Source organism: Trachurus japonicus, chromosome 11, assembly GCF_045865225.1.
Source record: "Trachurus japonicus isolate A0001 chromosome 11, Traja_1.0".
NCBI classification, from domain to species: Eukaryota; Metazoa; Chordata; class Actinopteri; order Carangiformes; family Carangidae; genus Trachurus; species Trachurus japonicus.
Window position 1 is genome coordinate 22,226,339 of NC_140917.1, and position 25,291 is coordinate 22,251,629.

At 41.3% G+C, this 25,291-nt stretch overlaps 1 protein-coding gene across 4 annotated transcripts in view; it reads left to right on the forward strand.

Annotated features, from left to right (window-relative positions):
- gabbr2 (gamma-aminobutyric acid (GABA) B receptor, 2) overlaps window positions 1-25,291 on the forward strand; it is a 185,509-nt gene that overhangs the window by 85,644 nt on the left and 74,574 nt on the right. For all 4 annotated transcript variants that reach the window (XM_085791840.1, XM_085791842.1, XM_085791839.1 and 1 more), the window contains exons 3-4: window positions 15,028-15,198; window positions 23,288-23,389. In XM_085791840.1, coding sequence (XP_085647966.1) covers window positions 15,028-15,198; window positions 23,288-23,389 — 273 coding nt within the window. The remainder of the gene's footprint in view (window positions 1-15,027; window positions 15,199-23,287; window positions 23,390-25,291) is intronic.

The following is a 25,291-nucleotide window of genomic DNA, read 5'->3' on the forward strand; positions in this document are numbered from 1 at the left end:
GAGTGGAATGGGCTTGGTGGTCTGGGCAATATTGACTTCAGGGGAGCTTTTTCAAGGATGTAGAACCAATTACAGCGACTCTCCCACCACAAGCTTCTTTTCAAATTTTGGACAAGTCACTGGAACCCCAGCAGTGCTGCAGCGCCGTATTCGACTCCACATTGGCCAACCTCTGTAATGGAATCCCTTGCTTGAGCAACCAAGGAATTCTGCTACTGATGCACACACGTATAAGCAGATACAAGCTACAGCACGCGCGCACACACACACACACACACACACACACACACACACACACACACACACCCAGACAGGCACAGACATTAGAGCGCTGCCGGAAGATAATGGATTTTTTATTATATTGATATTTGAGTTTAAAAAATCTGACAGGGATATATAGTGGCTGCTAATGTTTTTTGGTTGTTTTATTGAAATGCAACATAAATCTTGTTTTTAAAGCTGCAATAGTCAATATTTTAATATTAAAAATGACAGTGTATAAACTGAGGCATGTCAGTTTAGTGTCTTTTAGCTTGCTTTTGCCGTCTGCTTCACTCAGCTGAAAACAAAACTGATTATCCCTCAGTAGGCCATGTGTTCAGCTCCAAACAGGATACAGACAGTTAGTGATTAGTTGATTAGCCATCTAAATATACAGAAATTTCCTGTAGGAGTTGGTCGAAACCAAAACAGAGCCAAAACAAGAATAAATATGATATTCAAATTTGAGTTTAGTAATATTTCAGTGTTTTATTTATTGCTCTGTGTTGGTTCTGTTGTGTTGCTACCAAGTGACCGAGTACAACAATGAATGCAGGTTTAATTTTAATTTTAATTTTTTGATTGGAATCAAAATGTGTACTGATTAGGACATTTAACAGATGAATAAACTTGTTTGCACTCTCTGGTGGATAAACCATGTGAGAGCAACTTTAACGGAATTTTCTCTCTTAACATTCACAGTGCTGACACCTACAGTAATCTGTCATGGGTTATTTCCTGATGACAAAATAAGCCCCAAAACTCAACACATGCAAACATAACCTCATGATAACTTGCACAAATAGTTATCTCATTCACACACAGAACTGAGTGAGATTATGAAAAACATGTGAAGTGGAAATGTAATAGACAACATGTCATTGTCCAGTGAAACAGAAAACACCTGTTTCCCCTGTTCCAAGCATTGTTTTAATTCTGCCTGCTGAGCTTTAACTGTTCATGAGCAATCAGCATGCATGTTCTCCATTTTCTTTTTCATATCCTTGTCCTGCTTTGCATGAAAACAAGCTGCTGCCGTCCTTGGAGAGTCTCAGAAAAGGGAGAGAGAATGTACAGGAGAACAAAAAATGAGTGCGGGAGACATTGTTGCTCATGAAACCATCTGGGTGTTCCCAGCATCATCCTTTCGCTTTGGCTCAGAGGCCATGTTTTTCTCCTCTTCTTCACTCTTATACATGCTGTGTCTGTTCTGTGTACCCATGCTTTATTTATCACTGCCTTCATTAACAATTTAATTGAAAAGCAAGGGGAAGAGTCACATCAGAATATTATTGGACCAAATGGGGCTGATAGAGTCCCATAAGTATGGACTGTAAATGCTTTCTCCTGCAAATGGAAGAGAAACGGATAGATGGAGAGAGAGAAACTCGATGTCTGCCAACTTAAAAGATAGTAATTTGCAGATGCTGGCTGTCTCCAGTGAAATGTTTGCCCACTCACAACATGAATCGCCTGAATGTGGGCTTCCCCTGCACTGCCCATACATAACCTATTATAGAATGAATATTACACCGGGCAGTTTATTGGCTGTTCTGTCAAATAATTTGATACTTTACTGAGCATCAGTAAACATGCACACACATGCTCCTCTTCAAGGGAAAGATGGGATTCAGATTTCATTTTTTTCCCCCAGTAGGCTAAGCAATTTCCCTGCAGCTTCCCCCATTTTGTGTTCTCAGGCTTGTGGGTGAAACATGGTGTTAAAGCAGCGATGTACACTATATGTGTTTGGATATGGAAATGTGTGGCTGTGCTTGTGCGTACACTTGCAATCTGCATTGAACTCTGATTTTTTTTTTAACATCAGAGGAAAATGGTAGAGGGAAGGGAGTGTGGGTATTAAAGGTTACTGGAAAAATAGTAAGAGGGGAAGAGAAGACATTGTAGACTTTGCAATGAATAAAGTAAAACACTTAGCCAGGAGAGAAATGTCTTGATTTTCCATATGGCACTAGCTTTTTGTTAATGAATAGTATAATTTGATCACACACCTACCACATGGCAAAGGGTTGCAAGAAAAAGTCTGTTTTCCACATTGAGGGAAAACAAACTCAGTTTATTCTAGTATCTATGGATGGATTTCAATGGCAACAAATCTTCATTATGTAGAAAAAAAAAATCACTGCTGTTGCAACCATGTCTGCTGAAACAGAAACTCTGTTGTTGCTTTTATGCCTGACAGCTGTTGAGGTTGAGGTTGATGACTGTGTGTACAGAGCACAACACTTTATAAAGCACCAAGTAGGTAAGGCCTAAAAAAACACTTGATTCATGATTGGAAATTTGTTTTCCCCTATTTTACACTTGAAGGCACTTAAGGTAAAATAATTTATCTTTGTTTAGGAAAGTGAACTATTGACTATTCAGCAGATTTGTATGGATTTTGTGTTGGACAATATGTTAATCAACAGCTTAATCTAGACTGTTGTACTTTTCTTACAAAATGTACATGCAAATTATTTATAATCTGCTTCAGATGCACTGTGTGGGTGTGGCTTTAATTTGATTGACAGTTACTAAATAACCCATTCAGAATCTAATTAAATTGGTGTTTACTCTTGATTGGTGCACAGAAATAGGCAACACATTTTTTTTGTGAGGCCCACATACTTCAAAGCAATGAAAGCAGAGAGAGAAAAGAAAGACACACATACAGTATATATATCTCAAGGAATGAATAACCCACTGTTTTTATATTGGCACAGAAAAGTGTGTTCATGAAGAATCCAATCACTCATATTGAGAAGCTGACTGATACTCACAAGATTTTGGCAGAAGGCAATTCTTAATATGAGGACAGCCACATTTTTTGCAGTGTGTTCACTATAGCTTGGCCAAGTAAGCAGAGAAAAATACTAGCTCATGCAGTGTAATCCCCTGCCTCCCCGAAGGAATCAGTGTATAGAGCGATGGATGGAGAGAAGAGGGGGGGAGGGAGGAGAGAAAAAGAACAATAATGGTCTCTACAGTTCAGCATCTGCTCATAAATCATTCATAGGCAGCCAAGTGGCAGCAGCAGGAAGCACAGTGAGATTTCAGGTTATGGTATCAAATCTCAATTAATAAATAGAATAGTTATGGAGCTAGGCGGCAGAATGCCATCAGTCAGAGCCCCCTCCCCTCTCCCACCTCCCCCTGAGCATTCACTGATTGCTCTGTATGTAAAGTTGGGCCACCATGCAGTGATACTATCTACACATGCCGTTTGAGTCCAAGGCTTTGAAAATGCAGAGCAGTCACATGTGATGCAATAATGAAATAAGAGTGGAAATTGTAATGGACTTCTCAAGTGAGCCTCACATCCTCTCCTCTCATTTCGTATCCGATGCTGTCAATATCCTCCATTCACTCCATCACGCCCGGATCGATAAGAAAATGCTCTCTCCCGATCCAGCCTGTGATAGCGATGCTTCACTGCCACTCGTAGCCATCGTTCAAGGACAACCTGTTGACAGATGGCCATATGAAGAATGGTAGAGTCCTCAGAGCTCCTCTCACCACGGCAGGGGGGTGGGGGCTGGGGGGTGGTATCCGATCTTTCCTGTCTCTCACTCCAAGAGACTCACCGGCACCCTCTGTTGATTAATGCTCCATATAACTGCCACACCAAGCACCTACTGCAGTGTACAACAAATAGGCCCATAACCATAATATGGTAATGTAAGATGGGAGGGGAGAGGGAGGCAGCCTCCTCCATACACGCCTACTGCTATTCATTTTACCACTGACAAGAACATTTAATGGACATATCAAGCCCGGTGTATCTGTTCCAGGTTAGCCATGCACTGAGGTCACCCATGACCTGAGAATAGAGTCCAGAAGCTTACTCCACCATTCAGGCGGCGACACTGATGCAGCTTTAAGTGGTCAGCTTGAGGGAAGAGCTTAGCATCTTAATCTGAGCTCAAACTCCTTTACACAGCATTAACATGTGAGATGAGCAACCATCAGCCTTGTGATGATTAACTGGAGCCTTAACACTCAGCGCTGAGCCTTATATTTTGGAATTTACTTTTTTTTTAAGGTTGTTTTGATGGATACATTTGATTTTTTGTTTGTTTGTTTTACATATCATCGAAGAACAGGTTACTCTGTCCTCATGTGTTTTCTCTCTTGTCACTCTTTAAACATCCTGTTCCTCTTACTAAGTATACCACTTATGCGGTTTTGGTTTTTCACTCCACACTGTGCCAAAGGAACCTCAGGAGAGGAAGCACCGCACATGTGGATGAGATGTCCGTGCACGTACAGGATTGAAAAACCTGTGGCGAGTGAAAAAAAAAAGCCTCCACGTGGCAGCGATTCAGTGATGATGCATGTGTGATTGAAAGCTTGTACAGGGCAATCCTGTACACAGTACGGGACTGGAGCTTCGTATTTGACCTGCAGTCAGTGAAGCCAGCTTCAGGTATGAGGAGGGACAGACGTAGCAGCTGAAAATGACAGCCTGAGAGAAGAGACGGCGGGGTTGAAAACCAGGTCTAAGCGATTGACCTGAGATGAGTGTGATGTGGTGGGGGTGATGTGCAAGGGCAGCAAAGCATAAACAGAACATCGCTCAGTCAGTGTGTGTGGGTGGGCGTGTACATGTTGACATTAGCTATAACATGACTGACATGTTAGAGCAGGGGCTGCAGGAGCCCAAAAGCTATTAAGATGACTGTCACATCACTCACCTGTCTAGAGGCCAGTTAGTGGGCACAGTATGTGATGATGTGCAGCATCCTGTCACACAATATGGTGGAGAGCATATTAGACTCATTTGCGTGTTTGAAAACAGCTTTCACAGTTGTTTTGATGTTGAAATCAAATTGAATGTAACATTTGGTGTTTCCATAAGCATATTCAGATTCTTCTATGCGATTACACTTTAAAGGAAGTTTCTCCACTATCATATTTTGTCCTTTTGACTCAACTAGTTTTTTACATAAATTCTTAATATGAAATTTCATTCAACCATTTTTTATTTGATGTTATTTAGATGTTGTGTTCTCATATGAGCGGCAAATCACTCAGCTAAAAGGGAGATTTTTTTCCCTTCGTTCCACCATAAAAGTACCAGTTCTTCACTACATTTTATTTCTGATCATGTTCCATGTTTATGTTTAATTCCTTCTGAATTTGGCATGCTCATAACGACCACTAAGTGGTCTCATGTCTTCTGCTCTCTACAGCCATCACTACCACCGTCTCTACTTCCTGTCCTTCAGCTTCTGTATGAACCCCCTACACACACACATGCACACGCACACGCAGACATGCACACACACACACACACACACACACACACACACACACACACACACACACACACACACACACGCATGTCTAATGTGTCTCATCTCAAATAGCTCCCAGCCATTTGGGGAAAATGAAACACCAATGCCTTGTAAAATCGATTGTGATGCCCACCTGCAAGTGCACATTTGTGTGTTTGTGTGTGAATGTGTCGAGGGTGTAAAAGGTGCAGCTTCTCCTCACATGCGGTATTCTTTTTTTCTGTGGTGTTCACGTGTGCAAGTAGGGTGGGACAATAACCCAGTGTAATCGATTGTTGATTTTGATTGGGATGATGTTAGATTAGAATTATTTTGAATGGGAAGAAAAACAAACCAATGAACCATTTATGTTTATGTATAGAGCAGTGGAAAACACATTTGATTTAGATTACCTTCTCCATATTGTGATGTTTATAGAGAATTTGATATCTGATTATATTGATTTCACGGCTAACACTGAGCCCTAGATCTGAGTAAGTCCCTGTGATTAAAAATTGATTAAGTTTCTGCAAAAGAGTTATTGTATTTGTGAGGAATACACAAAGCAAAATGTGCACTATTGATGCACGTCATGCACGCGGCTGTTCAAGTCAGTGTAGGAAGCTGTGATGTCACAGACCTGAAGCCCCTGTGTTCTGCATGTACTAACGGTACGTCTGATCTCTCCTCTAGCAGACCAACCATGTTGCAATATGTTCGCCATCGCTCTCACATTGCAGAGCTAAATTGCAGTGGAGTCGAGCGGATTTCTCTCCTCTCCGTTTAACCCTCAACTTTAAAATGAGATGACTTCACCGTGCTGCCTCGCTTCTCTTTCCATAATTGGACGCACTAGTTTTTCACCAACACATGCTCGACTGAGCCACATGATGATCTGGGATAGCGTACTGTATGCATGAATGCTGTACATTTGTGTTGTCTGCACTCGCTCATACAGACCAGCTTATATGCGCTATAAAATCAATAATCACATGCACATATATATTATGTAATGGCTGGCACATTATTCCTGTTTCATCTTTGCTCTTTTTACATTCATTGTTTGTCTGCAGCGCTCCTTCCACTGTCTCCACCATCAGACCTGACTCTCTTATCGCCACTGGGCTTCTCGTTCAATTCTTCTCCAATCTTCCTACAGTATTCATCTTTCTCCCTCCCCCATCTTGGTGCTAATGAGTTCTGGATGTGGTCGGTGTGGGGTCCAAAGCTTCTCCCTTACTGCCACCTCTCCAGCTGGGTTCTCCCACGGTGCACCAAATGCCTCTCCTGAATATTGAATAAAGCCCAGGACCTCCTCCGTGCTTCCTGATCAACAGCACTACTATTACGGTGCTATTACCCTGCATGGGGTCCCGGGGCTCCGGCAGGATGGATGGGCTTTGAATCTGTTGTGTTGTGGGCGAAGGTAGAGATAATAGGCATGGGTGGGTTGAGCGTTTGAAGTTGTTTCATACTATCCCTTCTGATTATGAAACCTTTCCTTTCAGTTTTATAACTTGCTGGCATTGACTCAAAGCACCTCTCAAAAGTGTGTTATTCTGGGATGCATCCAGCTCTGACACTTGGGGAACTTGACTGCAAGTGCGTAAAATTCATTGTGACCTCACATTACCCCTTTGTAAATAACTTTAGTGAGTACCATTAAAGAAAATTCGTAGCAATCACTGTTCTCTCTTTGATGGGCTCAGTGATGTTGTAAAACATATATTTAGATTCAGACATAGTATCTGAGTATTTTGTCCAGTGTGAGTGCTGCCTGTTACTGTAAGTTCACCCGGTGATCAATTACATTTGTTTAAGAGCCATGATCTGCTTAAACCCATTCCCTGGTTAATGTAATCAGTCTAATATTCTTTTATATTTTCATAAATTAATGTTATTTCTACTGATTTATATCAGTGAACACATTCCTGAACAACACAGGATATCCATAATGATAAATGGATACTTCTGTCTAAGTAGAAAATGCTCTCAGACCTCTGCCAAGGATGCTTTCCTCCTCCCCCTCTTCCTCTCCTGTATCTCTCTCCATCAGCTACAGCTAACCCTTCCTGACCCTCTATTGCTGCTTCAGCTGCCACAGCAGCACTGGTTGAAGGCAGGAAATAATGGAGGCAAATTAATCAGATAGCTAATCACAATGACCAGACTGTTTCCCCATTGTGTTTTATTAATTCATTAAGTTTCTCTGAACTCTGTTTTGCTAATACCTCTGGTTAAAGAATTAACATTAATGTTATCCACTTGCCTGAGTTGTCAATATTCACCAGCAGCGAGCTGTCCTGGGAAAAACCAACAACAATCTCTCCTTCCACCCTGATCATGTTTTGATTTAGAGAGTGCACGGGGAGGAGGGGCTGTTCACACAGGTGGGTCGAATAGTTTCAGAGAGAGGGAGGGAGAGAGAGAGGCTGAGCAAAGCGATGCTCTAAAATGAGAGAAGAAAAAATAAAATAAAAATGAATAGCCTATGTTGCAGCAAATAAATCAATATATGTAAAATGTTGTTTGTAGGGGGAAAAAGCTAGATATCCCAAATCCAGGAGCACATTTTTTTCTTCCTCACATTTTCTGAATTGATTAATATTCTGCGGGCTGGAAGTAGCCCGCTGGCCGCCAGATGACAATCACTGCGGCAGGTAATTCATCACTTTACGGGTGACCTTTTGCGACCTGCTAATCATGTTTTATTGATAACCCATAAGTGTCGGCTGCAGTGCACTTGTATTACACCTAAGACAGAAAACAGGACATGTGAATATTTTAAAAATTGCTGGTTTGAAATTGTGAGATAAAGTCTGTAGGGCTGGGAAGTGCATTTTTTTTTTTAAAGTGGAGAACAGTGTTTATTTTTGGATGTTTTGTGGGTTGTCAGTGTGTAGCTGAAATATTGATCTGACTTTTCCACTAAACTTATGGTGTTATCGATATTTGCACCAAGATAAGTTGGCCAAGCAGAGACAGCTATAGTTTTAACCATTTGTTATTAATGGTAATCACTGGTGGCGTAACATGAATTCTCTGCAACCAGAGCTATCTGGAAGAATTATAGAAAAAAAATCTATTTGCCTCTTTTTCCTCTCTGTGTAGGATATACTGTATTTTGTGTGGCAAGAATGTCACCTCACAAGTCGTGGTTAGCTCACAACTCCATGGTTTAGATCAGTCGGTGGTGCAACACCGCTGGTTATAATAAACATGAGAGGCATGAGCAAAACACTGCGAGTGAGCTGATATTAACCTAACATTCATTTTTTATCCAGCTTGTCCATGATAGCCACTTCATTATTCAAAGGCCAACCACACGATTAGCACCAGCAGATCCTATTGCGAAGCAGTCCCACTAGGACCAATCAATGCTATTAGATCCGTCAGTGTGATTAGACACACTCCTGCATCTTCCTTATTTCTCCTGCAAACTGCTTGTGCGTGGATAGGTTGTAGGGCTTGTTGCCTTTAATTTGTGCAACACTGATTCCCCGTCCCATGCCAAATCAGGCAGGTATATTGCAGAAGACATAAACAGGGACATTTTGCAGCGGATGTTGGTAATAATGGCTTTAACAGCTATATCTAGGTCATTAGCTGCAGCAATCTTCTGTGGCTGTGTTACAACGACATCAGAAAGCCGCCTTTATCTTAACAACTAACACACAACACGGAACTCCCGCAAATACCCTAATAGCCAACTTAACGAGAAGCAGTTAGAGCTTCTATGGTATGGACAGCTGATAGTCAAGTGGTCAGGGCTCATCCCACATGAATGTAAATGGCCTGTTTCCACTTCCGGACCATTTGCTGCATTTTGGCCCCTGACTCAGCCTAAGAATCGTATATTCAGCACTCAGAGCACTGGCATTCACATTGCAATTCTTAAAGCCAAACAAAAAATGGTTGGCTTTAAGATTGTTTGGCTTCAAGATTGAATCCATGTAATCCATTCATTAATGTAATCAAATAAATAACTTTGTGGTGAAACATTAGTAAGAATCTCAACAACATTCCTCACTTCGTCTCTCTGTGTTTTCTTATTTTCTGATCTGGGCACCTCTCTCACTTTTTGCTTGTGCATAAACACAAAAAAATATTGTTTGTGACTTGAATAAACCCAAATGGAGAAGCAGCAGCACTTTTGTACTCACTTCAAATAGAGTGTGATAAGTGGCTGTGTGGACAGAATGCCTAAATAGACGGAGCACTGCGATGTTATCAGTGATTCACCTCAAGTCTCCACAAAAAGTTGCGTCTCAGCGGGGCCAGACGGCTCCTCAGTCATATTACCAAGAGCCTCAGTGACCTTGTAGTGAGATGAGAGGGAGAAGCTGCCTGGAGCCCAATGCCACAATTTTAATTACCACTGGCAAAGGAAGGCCGCCGTAGTTTGTGTGTATCAGAGAGATCTGTGGTTCGAGAGTGTGTGAATGCTTGTGCCTTAACCTGTGCGTGATCTGTGTGTATGTGCACACCGCATGTGTAAATCTAACACTGGTAACAGCTCTCCAACAAAAACCATCCTATTTGGGCCGGCCCTTTTTAAACCCTCTTACATAAGCCACTACTCTCAGATGTGTGATATCATGGAACTATTTTTGGCTTTTCCACTGAAAAAGGCTGTTCACAGTTAGATAAAGACAAGCCTATTCTTTAAATAATGCACCGGGGCTTCCTCTCATCTTGACTGTTTTAATACACTGTTTTCTGACAAAACTGTGCTCTAGTTGACATGATTTGACCTGCAGATAAAAAAAACATGCATTTTATTTTAGTAAACTTTAGCCCCTGCGCCACCTGACCTGGATTAACAAAATGTATTTGTGTCACTGTCCTAGATTTGGCTTTTACAGTACTGTATAGGCAACAGATGGAGATGTACTTGCTTTATGTCGTGATTGGACAATAATACTCACATATTGTTTTCTTGCCCTCATAGTGTATTTAAAGCAGAAGTAAGTGATATATTTGTGTTAATATAAGTCTTAAATAGTTATATCTGCTGACAGCAATCACTTACATAGAGTGTTTGGTCTGAAACACGGGTCTGTCAGTCCCTCTGCTCTGCTCTGAGCCGAAGAGAAAACATTTATCGTATCCTACAGTTTTTATCCAATGAGGAGAGAGAACGGCATGCAGGGCTGTGTGTGCAGCCAAGGAATGCCGTGAATGTGGCGATGTAGCGACGAGGACTGTTATGGTGCGTTCAAGGAAACTCGTATTTTTCCGACCGTGAAGTGGTACCAGTTCGATCTGGTACGAGTTCACCGGTCGGAAGTTACGAGTGGCCGTTATAGTGACTTTCACCGGTAAAACAGGTCGGAAAAACACGAGTGGGTTGCCTGAAACGCTACAAAGTCGTAAGTTGTGACTTGAAGCTGTAATTTACGATTTCAAAAGCCTGCCTGGAACGCAGCATTAGTGAAAACGACCGGACCACTTACTTCTGCTTTAAATTCACAGCAAGTCAAATAGTTCCTTATTTGATCAAATATTATATGCGATCATTTTTGTTACAGCCACTCACACACATGTCATTTTCACTGAACCTGTGTGACTTAAGTTTCATCTGCAAGAGTACAGAAAGATAAATTTATTACTTACATTGTCATAATACTCTTAATTTGATTTTTAAAGCAGAAGTAAGTGATATATTTGTGTTAATATAAGTCTTAAATAGTTATATCTTCCGACAGCAATCACTTACATAGAGTGTTTGGACTGAAACACGGGTCTGTCAGTCCCTCTGCTCTGCTCTGAGCCGAAGAAAAAACATTTATCGTATCCTACAGTTTTTATCCAATGAGGAGAGAGAACGGCATGCAGGGCTGTGTGTGCAGCCAAGGAACGCCGTGAATGTGGTGACGTAGCGACGAGGACTGTTATGGTGCGTTCAAGGAAACTCGTATTTTTCCGACCGTGAAGTGGTACCAGTTCGATCTGGTACGAGTTCACCGGTCGGAAGTTACGAGTGGCCGTTATAGTGACTTTCACAGGTAAAACAGGTCGGAAAAACACGAGTGGGTTGCCTGGAACGCTACAAAGTTGTAAGTTGTGACTTGAAGCTGTAATTTACGATTTCAAAAGCCTGCCTGGAACGCAGCATTAGCGAAAACGACCGGACCACTTACTTCTGCTTTAAGTATGTGAAGAGTATTATCTGAAATGTGATGTTTTCCAAGAGAAATTTAAAGTGATAAAAAGTATACACAGTATATACCGTATATATTCTGCACCATACTCTCCTATACGCCATGGTATAACAATGCTGGGTAAACTTAAATTGAGGAAGTATTTATTTATTGTTGATTTTATGTTTTTAAAACTTTATCACCGACCTTAGACTGACCTCATAAACTGATAACATCAAAAGAGTCATTGCTTGCTCATAACCCTTTGAATTCTCTTTGTATTTTTTCCTCCAAAAGAAAAGCAGACAACCAGCGCTGCAGCACCTGCTCTCCAATAAAGTTTATATTCAGCGTGTGTATTTATTGGTCAATATTTTTTCCTCCAGTGGTTCTTGTGGGATTCTCAGCTCAGTGTAGTGTTGAAACAGATGAAACAAGCAAAATTGTGCCAAGAGCAAAAAACAACTTGGACAAAACAGCATAACCCCAGTGAACCAAGAGCTCTGAAGGAGGGAAACGATGAGGTTGTGGAGCTTCTTCTGACCACAAAGTCTCCTCCTTGTGCGGCTGCGAGACGACTGGTGCAATCAATTTGGTTTGAGGAAATCTCCCAGTGTGGCTGTAGCAAACATCCTTAGCTAAACGGAGATTAAGGCAACGCTGGAAAGACCCCTTGAAGCCCTCTAAGACTGGTGGGTGATTTTGGATTTAGCAGTGGTAGCAAGATAAAGGCCTTTCTTCCTGCTTAATTGATGGCTGTAATCCATGTGTTGTTTTAAAAGCCCGCCTCGTTGATGTGTGAACACAAACCCCTGTGGGTCTGTGTAGAAAGTGGTGATTTAGAGGGCCAAACCAAGGGTTTCCCACTGGTTGGATGAGGACTTGTAGATTTGGGATCCGATGAAATGGCTCAGCTGATGGCGCAGAGGTTGATGAGAGTGTAAAAAGGGCAGACCTGCAATTTGGATTAATCCGTTCTTTGTAATCTTTGATTACCCTCAATGTTACAAGTTGATTTAAAAACATTTCTACCCAGTACAGCCAAGTCAAGCTAAACTGCACTGTATAGCTGTTGTACTGTCTTGGTACATTGTCTGTCTTGCTATCTAAAAATGACATTTGACCTTTGATTGTCCTCTGATCCTTCAGTGAAATTCTTATCATTGTCTACAGTGCATTTTCAGTGACAATCAGTTTTCAAGTATACAGGTCAATTATATCGGCAGTGCTGTGATTAATGAGTAGTGAAGATGTCTAGAAGTGGATAGAGGCTTAATGAAAAGATCAGAGTCATCCCTAAAGTTAGGAGGTGCTTGAACTCCTCAAGGCTTTAGTACACTTGGAGCAAATCTACTGGTGTACCTCTTGGTCTCGGTCAGAATTATAATATCCTTGTGTTGATCGCTATCATGAATCACAAGTTCTGCTTAATCTCTACAAAGTATGTAATTAACCCTGCACTGATTCATATCGCTCATTAAATTAACACAGATAGGACATTGAAAATAGAGCACGGTGCTTTATTATCTCGGCTCAGCTGCTGGAGCCAAATATTCAGCACCTGTCAGACCTCTGCTCTGAAAGTTATGCATCTTTACAAACGTCTTTTTGGTAGGCCTATTTGTTAAAAATGTCTTATACTCCAGCTCTCAGATTAGTTGAACCTCTCCAAGGATAATACTACGATGTTGCCTGCAGCAGTTATTTATGAAGTCATTCAGACTTAATATAAAAAGTGTGAATTAAACAATAAAGTGGCAGATCTTTGTCGGGTCTGGCGCACGCCGGTTGTTACATTGTACAGACTTGCAAATTCTAATCTTAATGCAAAAATTAATTGCAGCTTTTTTGCCTCTGGGGAAAATTAGTGACCTATTGTTGAAAATGTGGGAGAGAGAGCAAAACTTGATTAGCATGGAAATAACAAATGAAAGGTGGGATGGGGGTGGGAATCAGGAGTGTGACTGTGTGTTGATGGTGTCTGTGTGGGTATTAGAAAGAGACGTGGCTTTTATTCTTTTTGAAATAAAAATGTGGCAATTCTGCTGTGGAAAAAACACTGAAACAAACAAACAAACCTGAACTTTTTTTTTGTTGCCATAAACCTTACACTGACCAGAACAGAACACTGTTGCATTGTGTTTATACCTTTACTGTCGTCGTGACACCACCAGACATCACGACATCAGTATCAGCTTAAGTCACATACATAAACTCTTCCAGCTATATTACATTCAGTTGGTGTTTGTGCTTGCTGCATCATGTTTAGTTCATTAGCCCTGAAAAAAAACAACTGGAAAAAGTTTCCCACACAAAGTTTGGCACTCTCTCCCTTTTCTGAGAAAATGAATTGATTTACATGAGATGTGGTCAAAATGTGCTTAGGTTGCAGTGGTCAAACAGAGTAATAGGTGTGTGTGTGTGTGGGGAAAAAAGCAATTAGTGTTTGAGGTTCAGCACATTTTATTCTAAGGTTAACAGTTCCCAGGTCTTAGAGGTGTGTGTGTGTGTGTGTGTGTGTGTGTGTGTGTGTGTGTTTGAGGAATCTGAAATGCTTTTCACTCACCATCCCAAAGATAAATCGTATTGCTAAGCTCCTTTTCTCTTGTCATCAAACACAAATATGGACACACCTACACAGAGACACACACAGACACTCAGATACTTCGAGGACATATTGATATAATGATTTCCCTGGCCCTTTAACATCTAAACCTTAACCTCAACCAAATGTTTTTTTGTTTTTTTTTACCTAATTCTAGCCTGATCCCTAAAGTCTTAACCTCCAAACAGACATTATGAGGAGTGCTCAAAATGTCCTTACTCCCAAGGTCTAACACTCAAACTGGTCCTCACAAGGACAGAATTACAGACACACAAACAAACTCACACACAGGCGCAGCATGAAGCCGTCTTAAAAGGTCACGCATACAGGGGTCATCAGTTCCATCCAATATTTACAGATCTATTTACAGTGACTCTTTGAAGGTGCTGTTTCTCTGACATTTGAAGTAATTTGAAAGAGTTGATTTGTCCACAGCCTGAAACTATGAATGAGTGTGTGTCTGTGTGTGTGTGTGTGTGTCTGCATGCTGGTCACAGATGCTCTACGGCGGTTTAATCCCTGCGATGACAGGGGCCACTGACCAGAGCCGGGGCAGACCTGAGATCTGTCATGTGGCGCATTAGGTTCAGTGACACAGTACTTAACAGTGCAACTGTATCAACAGTAAAGTGAAAGCAACATAATCCAACAGTTTGTTTGCAGGAGTATTTATGGCTGTTGTATTTGCCCTTAGAGCTAGACCCGGTGCTCAATGTTTTTCTCTCTCTTTTCATTACAGCTGTCCTTCGCAGCTACAACCCCGGTTCTGGCAGACAAGAAAAAGTACCCCAACTTCTTTCGCACCGTCCCCTCGGACAACGCTGTGAACCCTGCTGTAGTAAAGTTCCTCAACTACTACAACTGGAGCCGCGTAGGGACACTCACACAGGATGTCCAGAGGTTCTCTGAGGTCAGTTCTTGTTGTTTATAAACCTTTAAAGAGACTACGGGTGCTGCAGTCGAGACTGTCCAGAATGCACACACAGGAAATGAGCCTCGCTTTGTATGTTTTTTATATATACTGTACTGTATATAGATATGATACACTCATAAACAAAGAAGAAAATCTGTATGGAAAAATCGATATGGATATGGATATACCAAATCAACAACAGTGATAATGACACATAAATAACTGAACAGGTTTTAACCTCAAAATTGAAGAAAATGCATGGGCTTTTTACATGAACTACAGTATAACACCTTTGCAGTAGGGAATAAGCCTGTTCTCTTTTTTTATGTCTGTACTTCACATAAAAAATGTGCTTTATAATTTTATAAAACTTTCACAAGTCACAAAAGTAGGTCAAAGACAGAAGCTGTAGCAGAGCAGTTTAAATCCCACCCTGACCAGTGGCCATGTTAATATTTAATAACATGGTGTGGTATTATCAGCTTTAACACACAGTTTAGGATGTCACATTTTTTTACAGAACAGTTTACAAGTGTTGTTGTGTTGCACAGTCTTATTTTATTTAGGCTATTCCAGTTTTGCCACCATTGTACCATATATACAGTATATGTATTTTTTTTTTTTTTTGGTAGAAGGCATTTCATGAAGGTTAAGATTTCACTAATATAACACTCAATGTATTCTCAGTCAGGGAGATTTTATTTGTTATCTACAGAAGCTACAGCTGTCCTTTGCAGCTACAACCCCAGAAGCTGGGAGTCTGTAAGAGTAGTAACAGCACGGAACAATGATTGGCATTTATTTACAATTATCTTTCAGATGATGCTAACATGTTTCGAGTTGGCAAACAATTAAATCTGACTATTCTCCAACTGGTTGACTGAATTAATATTTTAACACCAGTGTGATGCTCCATGTTGGATTCAGAGAGAAGTTGTATGCTGCTAACATTTTCATGCCTCTGGGGTCTATGCCGATGACAGCCAGAGCCGTGATCCCTCTAATGTTGCTTTCCCATTCAGCAGATGAACAGCAACAGCTGTGTATTGGTAGCGTTGGTTAGAGTCATCCCTAACTGTTCCTACTCTTCAGGAAGTAGTCATATTGGACCACTAAGTTGGATTTGAGCTTGGGAGTAGCAGAGCACAAATTCACCATGTCCAAAAAAGTCTCTGTCATTATGAAAATGTCCAACTGCTTTTTACAACAAATGGAAACATGTACAGTAGCAGGAGCAACAGATACTTAAGTTTAAATTCCAATATAGGTGCTGACTTGTGAGTCAAACTCATTTCCTTTTCTAGGAAGTTTGAACATAAACATGGCACAAATATTATATCACATCAGCAACACGGGAACATTCAGTTAAAAAAAGCCATGTCAGAGGTATTGAAAGCATAAATTTGAGAAACATATTGTGAGCTCTTGCCTCAGGGCCTTTGGTGGAAAACAATCTGCTCAGCAGCTGGGGGTGGGAGGTGGAGGTGGGTGGGGGGTGGGGAGGTGTACAAGAAGTCTCACTGCAAATCTCAGAGAGCCCAAATCCCTTTATCTCTCCCCTCCTGAAAGCGCCAAGGGGCTTAGGACGGGAGGAAGACGGACGGCCCGATTCAATCAACCTGCCACAAGATTGGCCTCTAATCCTGATTTACAAATATGCAAGCATCGCTTCCGCACTTCATGATTCGTACAATCCTCTGTCAGGTTCAGAGCATGCTGGTTTTTGGTGCTGTGGGGACTCGCAGCAATGTGCCTCGAGACAAATGGTCGATGAGATGCAAAGTAATGAATGTTGTTTGAATGCCACCAAAGAATAGAAGAAATAATATGACAGTGAAATCTATTACGGAGAGCGTGTCATCATGGTGGTGTATGTCACTTAGCCCCAACATGATTATTTTTGAATGTTGTCAGTTATTTGATTATGCCATGTTTCCCTGGTATCTAATAATATCGTGTTTTTCTAAATAACAAATGTCGCCCCTCTCTTCAAACAAGACTCTACGCCCTTGTATTACAAAATGATTGCACCACTGTGCTGGAGTGGCCACAAATCCTATGGAAATATCCTGCAGAGTTGTTCTAAAAAAGAAAACACATTATTTTCAGGGGATTACATTTTCTTCAGAGGCTTTTGAAAACAAATAATACTAAACAAATGTAAGAAAAAAACATGTAGTACATGGTCTAAATTACAGTAGATTATGCATGTATGCACACACACAAACTTGCATCTGCATAATGAGTATCCTATTGATAGTGTTGTCACCTCCACCACCTCATCTATCTGTTTCTCTCCCCTACTGATCCGCAGTGCTGTTTCCCAGGGAGACTGCTCACAAGGTTAATATTACGTAACACTAGTAAAGGATTCAGTCAGTGGCATGCACAACACACACACAAATATACTGTACAGTTACAGTATGGTGTCCTCTGGGACTGTAACCTGTAAGCTAAAGCCAGCTCCTCACTTCTATTTATGGACACCATTGAAACACATGCACCCGCACGCTGCCTGATTTTGACGGGACGCTCACTCGTGTTCCACTAATGGAGGAGTTTGTGGTTTTTTGTGGTGAGAGATGAAAATGAGTAAAAGCTAGGTATTTGCTAGCCTGAAGGTGTGTGTGTACACATGACACATGAACACACACGCACGCACTCACAGCAATCAACGTTATTGAGATTGTCAGACGAGCAGGGCTCACCCAGGAACCGAGCAGCCATCATCAGTCAGTCCGATGACAGACCTGACTGAGAACAGGATTAGGACTCTGTCCTCTGCCTGGACCCCTCTGAGCTCAAGTGTTTAATTATACTACGATGACCACTGATAAATCTAACAGAAGTTCCTCATCGTCACTCCCTCTTTCTCCCTCTCTACCTTTCCTCCTTGCAATCTAAAAAGTACTTTGTTGTTAGATTTGTTTGGATATTCCACGGTTTTCCAGTAGCCATCAGCTGCTATTCATTACAAACAACCATGTAATGTTGTCTAAATTCCTCTTCAGAGTGACTCACTCATGCCATTGTACAGGCCATGTAGGGCTGCGAGAGGAGGCTCGTCAAGAGCTTGTCATCAGGCTGTGCACAACCATTTGTCACGCTAGTTTGTATAAGCACATGACCGACATTATTGTCTGAACTCTGGGATTTGCATGGCGATTTGTACAGTGATGTAGCACAGTATGAGGGACAGCTGTGTGCGAGGACCCATCACATTGCCACTTTGGTAAAAGCCAAATTGCATGAAAATGCACCTGTCACCTCCTGTTTTGTCTCTGTCTTGTAAATGTACTGGTGGACAAATGCATTATGATATTGTTGAAACACGTACACAAAGCCCCGACAGACAGATGGAATGATAAAACACACCTGCTAACGCTCTGGTTATGTGTGACACCATTGAGAACACACACACAAGCAGTCACACCCGTCATTGCAAAGGGGCTTCACACTGTGAACATGCCTGGAAATGATGTGTCTTCTTGTCTCACAGTGTCATAGTGTTGCCGTCTGAATCATCAAAAGCTACTTACTCTGCATCAGGACGCTCACTTTCTGTCTGTCTGTAGTTGCCTGCTGGATGTGAATCTTGTTTTGTTGTTTGCTTTTACTGTTTTTGGAATATATTTGCGTGATTACAACTGTCAGGCTTAGTGTTAGTTTGTGCACATCTCTCTTAATTAAAGTGCACTATTTTTTTTACCCTGATCTACCCTGAGATGAGGCTAATTCTTGAGCTTTATGTTTTGTCGGGTATTAAAGCTGGAAAAATTTGTCTCACAATCAATTAATCAAAGTCAATTGCTCGACAAAACATTCCATTCTTAAACATTCTAGCATCTTAATTTTCTGTCTTGTGTGATTTTAAAATAACACATGAAGAAATGAAATGTTAGATAGATGTAAAATAAACTTAATCCATAGTTACAGCCCCAAGGAATAACTTGACAAAAGGCAAAAATACCATGAACTGTCCCTCACTCGTGGGCCAACTCCTTTGATGAAATATGAAAAATGAAAATTGATGAATTTGCCTGATGAAGGTCTCAGGATCAAAGCATTCATAAATGGTGCACAAGTGACGTGACTGTGTGTGATTTTTTTCCTTTTGTTCTCCTGTTACAATTTTGTGATCCAGTCCTCCTGTCACAAGACATTAAGAACTTTCTTTTTCATGTATATAAAGAAATAATACAAATTTAAATTTAAATTTCAGTATTCATGGCAGTTGATGTGGCTGGGATGTGGCTGGCAAATGCCCAGAGCGATGAAACCCTAGATTGATTCCTGGTCAACTGAACAGGACATTTGCTGCATACGTCCCTCTCTACCTCCACTGATACTATGTCCGATAAAGACATGAAATAATTTACCAAGTAATTGAAGCTACGATAACCTATAGGTCCTATACTGTGTCTGACTCACCAAGCTCTTAGTTTTACTCCATGATACATTGATTGAACACTATTCCACAGCAGAACAAATACATGACCCTGTGCCCCCTGCAGAAAACACACATTTAATACAAAAACCAAAGACAGATAGCCTTTTGATAGAGGTTTCACTGTGCCGCAGTCCAGGCTACAGACAGTGGAGTAGGTGTGCGATGATACTTCATTCTGTCATATACACCCCAAAGATTCACAGGGCATCCCTCAGCATCCTCAGCTACTGTAGCCACTTCATCTTCATTTAGTTCATGGTTGTGTGTTGTAGTTTTATTTTAGTGTATGACACAGATAAAGAGATTCTGCATATACTGTAGATAAAATCCTGACCTGATCTGTGTGAACACTGTCGCTTTATACACACATAACTCTGAGACTGTCATTTTATGTGACGTGTGTGTGTGTGTGTGTGTGTGTGTGTGTGTGTGTGTGTGTGTGTGTGTGTGTTTGTGAACGCATGCACTCAGATGTGCAGTAGGATTATTTCTCCTCTGTATTTGCTGCCGGGGATTCCCAGGCTGCCCCAGACAATGGAGGATGTTTTTGTTACGCAGGAAAGCTGCTCAGTTTTCTCCTCCCACTGTCCCTCAATCCATCTGTCCCCCTCCCCTCCATCACCCTCGCTTTATCTGACACACTCAGTCCAGCGGCACACAGATGCATTCATTCTTTTCCATCTCAGTGGAGGAAATACAAAATCAAACTGATGGAAATCCTCTTGTGACAACGGCTTTTCCAAGAGGTGAACAGATTTTGAGTGTTGTCATATACGCATCTCCGTACAGTACGTCTTCATGGTATTGTTTGGTACTTTGCCCACCCAGCTGCCATTCCCTTTTCCTTCCCATCTGGTTTCCTTTTAGCACTGGAGCAGCCAGGCCTCTTAGATCAACCCTCAACACAACAGGACGTTTTAGCTTGTCCAGACCACCGAGCCAGTTGTTCCTCAAGAGCAAAACCTGGTTGTATCGATCCACCACGGCCTCCCTGTTGTTTCAGCTCAGCGAGCAGTACATTGGGGGGAATGTTTGTACAGGAGTGACTGATGTACCGAGTGATTTAGAGCTCCCTCCAGGGTACAAGAGGAGGCGGCGATTATGACAACAGACATTTAGAGACATAAGAGAAAAAGTTGTGTGGATGCTGTTCAGATCTTCGCTCTCGATGGCAACAACCCTGTAGCTGATTACATGGAGTAGTTGTTTTTACAAATGTAACCACAGTAGTCATAGCACTAATAGTGACTGTGGTAAAATCCATAGTTTTATATCCTTGGAGCTTGTTAACAGCTCTAACTATTCTTACACCATTTGATGGGCTATGGCTGTGGATTAAAACCTCACTTGAAATCCATCTTTTCTGTATAAAACCCTCACACCATGTAGCCTTGAAAGGTGGACGTTATTACCATAGTTTGCATAGCTTGAATCCACAGATGATTCTTATATTAATACATTTTAACAGAGCTAAACCATGAAAATGTCCATAGAGTCCAGTCCATGTCCAGTCCTTAAATTTAATCTACCTACCTTCAGTCAATTTCAGTAGTTTTATTCTCGTTGACATATGACTAAATACACTGTTTGCCAGTCTGTAAGCTTTCCTTCCATTGCTTGTCAGACTCTGCTGCTGCTCTGCTACTGGTTTGAAAAGTTTCTATGGGGTGTTTTGATGCCTTTTCTCTGTGATGACAACCTGTCATCATAAAGAATGTGAATTCAAGCTGACCCAACCCTCCATTCTTTGTCAGTAAGGACACTTCAAAACTTCCAGACATGTTTCAGTCAAAAATCTTGAATGATGCATTCACTTTCGGGAGCAGTGTGTTTATGTATATACAGTGCATGTGTATATACAAATGTTTAGAAATGTTTTATTTCCAAAGCAGTATGTATTTGAAGCACTAAATGACACATAAACATGGGAATTACTGTGGCATACATAGACACTCAGACAGATATACTGTAGGGCAAACACACAGGACCTTCATCTGTTCTTCATCTGCTCTGCCAACTGAGCTTGGAAGTGAACTGAGCTTGCACACTCTCTGAAGTTTTACAGTAGCTTGCCCCCTAATGCTAAATTCCCTGGTGGGCGTGCAGGGCTGAGGGCTGCAGGGCTGCAGGGCATGGCCGGAGGACATTTGAAAAATTTGGCCAAAGACAAAGACAACGAGATGTCATGAGAGGAAGTCAGCAACCGCAAACCGCAGATCGTTTCCTTGGGAGACATTTTGGCTGCTTAGGTGCATGCGTAACTGATGGTGTTAATAATGGCTTCATCCCATTCAGGTGCTCCTGTGCCAGTATCCTGCTATTGCGCATGCTGGCTTACTTGGCATGGCTTACTGGAAAAGCTAAATGGAGCAGAGCCATCATGAATATTAATGCTAATATTAGTTACACCTGTGCTTTTCCTGTGATGGCAAGTCAAAATGTCTGCTTGTGAAAAAGCCTTCTCTAAAATCGTGGCCTCAAGCAGGGAAGCCAGAGGGATGAATCATGAGCTGTGTGTTTGTGGGTGGGGAGTGATAAACCACCTTTAAGCTCGCCATCACAGTGGGATACCTGCTCCATTCTCTCTCTTCTCTGATCCCATTACCCAGCATCCCTCTGAATCAATACATCAAAGCAGATATACAGCTGTTGCAGGTACATTTACAGTACTCCACATAACGTCTGCTTTTTTTGACAAGCTGCACACACTGTATAACCAGTTTAGATCATTCAAAGCATAGATTTTCTCTTGTGTAATTCTGTGTAAAACAAATGCATATCACTATGACAGATGCATGCTGGCTATTGTCAGTGTTAAAGCTGAACATTGAACAGGCAGTCAAATAAGAACAATGACAGTGATGTCTTCAGTAGCCAATGCCTCTCATCAGAAAATGGCAACCTGCCTTTGTCTGTGTAATCTTTTTCAAACAACTAATTTATACAAATCAAATTACATGTTATAGCAATAATGTATGACAATAAAGGTGTGCTATTCTGTGCTGTTTTATTCTACGTGCAATGTATACACATACTGAATGAGGTCAGAAAACTGGAAGTGTTATATATATGACATGTTAAAAGCATTCAGAAAAAAAATATACACAGAGAATATTATATAAAGTAAATGAGTAAGTGCATATGATCACATAATTTCACATTGTTGAAATCGTTTGTGTTTTACACAAAATGGTATTAACCAAGGTTCAAAGTCATTGCAGACTTTCAGTGATGCAAGTAGAGATCTGCTCACTATGCCTCATACAGTATTTGCTTTCACTACAGCATGGAGCTGCCTGTTTGGTGTTTTCAGATTTAAGTGTAGCAGTAAGCATGTGATCCCACCAGGATTCCCACCAGCAAACACTGACAGTTGTTGTAACTTTGAACGTTTGAGCCGCCAACTTAAATCACCTCTGAATACAACTCGCTGCAGAGATTGAAAGTCTTCAAGGTGGGAGTATCAGATCCTCAAGAAAGGGAACTGTGCATCTACAGTCCTGCCAAGAACTATGAATGTGTTGGATGATAAATATAAAGAGAAGGTCCAATAAGAATCTTACAATTGATATACATCATCAACCATGCTCATATGCTTTCTCTTTCTCTTTCTCTTTCTCTCTCTTCTGCTCACAGGTGAGGAACGACCTGACTAATGAGCTGGAGAAAGCCGACATTCAGATCGCAGATACAGAAAGTTTCTCCAATGACCCCTGTGTCAATGTTAAAAAGCTGAAGGTAAGTGATCCAGTCTGCACACTTCACAATCCCATCTAACCCAAAAAAAAAACACTGTAATGGTCGCTCTCATTCAAATATTTCTCACATACGCCAAACGATCGGGGGCCTATTGATTTGGATTTTTGTTATCATTCTTTAATACGGTATTTTTATGTGAGTCGATGCAGGAAAAATCTCAATGAGAGTAGCTGAGCCCTAATGAGGACACAGTCAAGGCCATGAGGAGGCTGTGTTTGTCCTATAGTGACCTCTAATGACCTGATGGATGTTTCAGTGTCTCAGACTTACACATCCACACCTGCAAACAAACACAGTTTCTTACATTCTCTCCTTTCCTCGCCTCTCAAATGAGATGAGACAGAATAAATTAGACCATTATGGAGCCAATATTGAGATATTCAACTTGTATCTGTGTCTTTACACCATTTACGCATGGCTTTAACCTGCATGGTTGAGCAGACTTTGCTATAAGATAAAGAAAAAGTGCATGAAATTCAAATACAAATGCAGTCAAGTGTGATAGCTAAATTATCCAAATTATCTCCAGAGGCAATCAGAGATGGATTTTACCTCTTCTGCCAGTTGTATCGACACAGTTTCTCAGCGCTACGGTTTATGTCGGGGAAGATTGTGAGAGGCCTGAGTGTACGTACATTTTCAGATAGGATTTTGTGAGTGGAAGATATGACGTATGCAAGACGGAGCAGGTTGGAAGAAATGCAACAGAGAGACGATGAGACAGAAGAATCTTGAAGGAACAGGAAGATAAGCTGTTTCTCCTAAAATATATGTGTAACTCTGCATTTAGAGGGCTGACATTTTAAGCTGACACCATCCTTCCTTGATCAACTCTAAATATGCAAAGCACAGTGTTGCCTCGAAAGCTTTTCAGAACGTTTGGATTGGGTGGGCGGAAAGGCCCTATGACACCCTAATGGTCTGTTTCCCCGCTCATCTTGCAACAGCAGTTTGCCGTCTCCCCGACAGCTACGTAATATGATGAGGTAAAGCGTGACACAGATTTTGTTGTGAAGGCTGGTCTTTTTTTGGTACTGTACGATTGTGTATGCGAGAGGGTGTCTAGGGCAGGGAGGAGGGCGTCAGGGGGCTGTGGCATCACTGTGTGAGCAGCAAACAGAGCACTCACTTCTTTGATTTCCAGCTGGAACAGTCCAAATGCAGACAGGCATCGGTGCACTGATGTAGCCCTCTACTTTTCTGACGCTCTGTGCTTCATCCATTATCATCTGTTGTTGTCTGTCCCCTGCTTGAGCCTGGACAAGCTTTCAAAATGTCACCAGTAAATAAACACACACACACACATTTTAGTAACAAGCAAAGTCTTTTTCAGTTTGTATAAAAAAAAATATCATTTAAAGATTTTTGTAACTGAGTGCAGGACACTAAATCGAGGACCACTAGAGAAAAAATAATATGAATCTAAATCAAAAACACTTATTTTATTTTAATTTTGTATAACTTATTCACTTCTGTCACCTCCCCAGATATGATTTAGACAAATGTCTAAATGTCCCTCACTAATTTAGCACATCTCAGGTGGAAACAAGCTAGACATGCATTTAATACTCTCAAATATATTCTCATTTGAATTATAATCCCCACCAACTCACCAGTGTAGTCGCCTCATTACGGTATTTAAAAAGCATCTTCTGATTTTCAATTTCAGCTTACCCCATGGGCTGTGAATGTATTTATGTGGGTATGGGCTCCAGAGTTTGACACAGAAACCATTGACCTGACATTAAACTTTGAATTAGATTATTAGATGAATGCATCACTAGTGTCAAGTGGTGCACCTATATATATCCACAACCTCTGTTTGTTGGGTTCGCTTAGGGCCAGCGGTTGGCATGGGCAGGACTGGGCTCAGCCCACCCA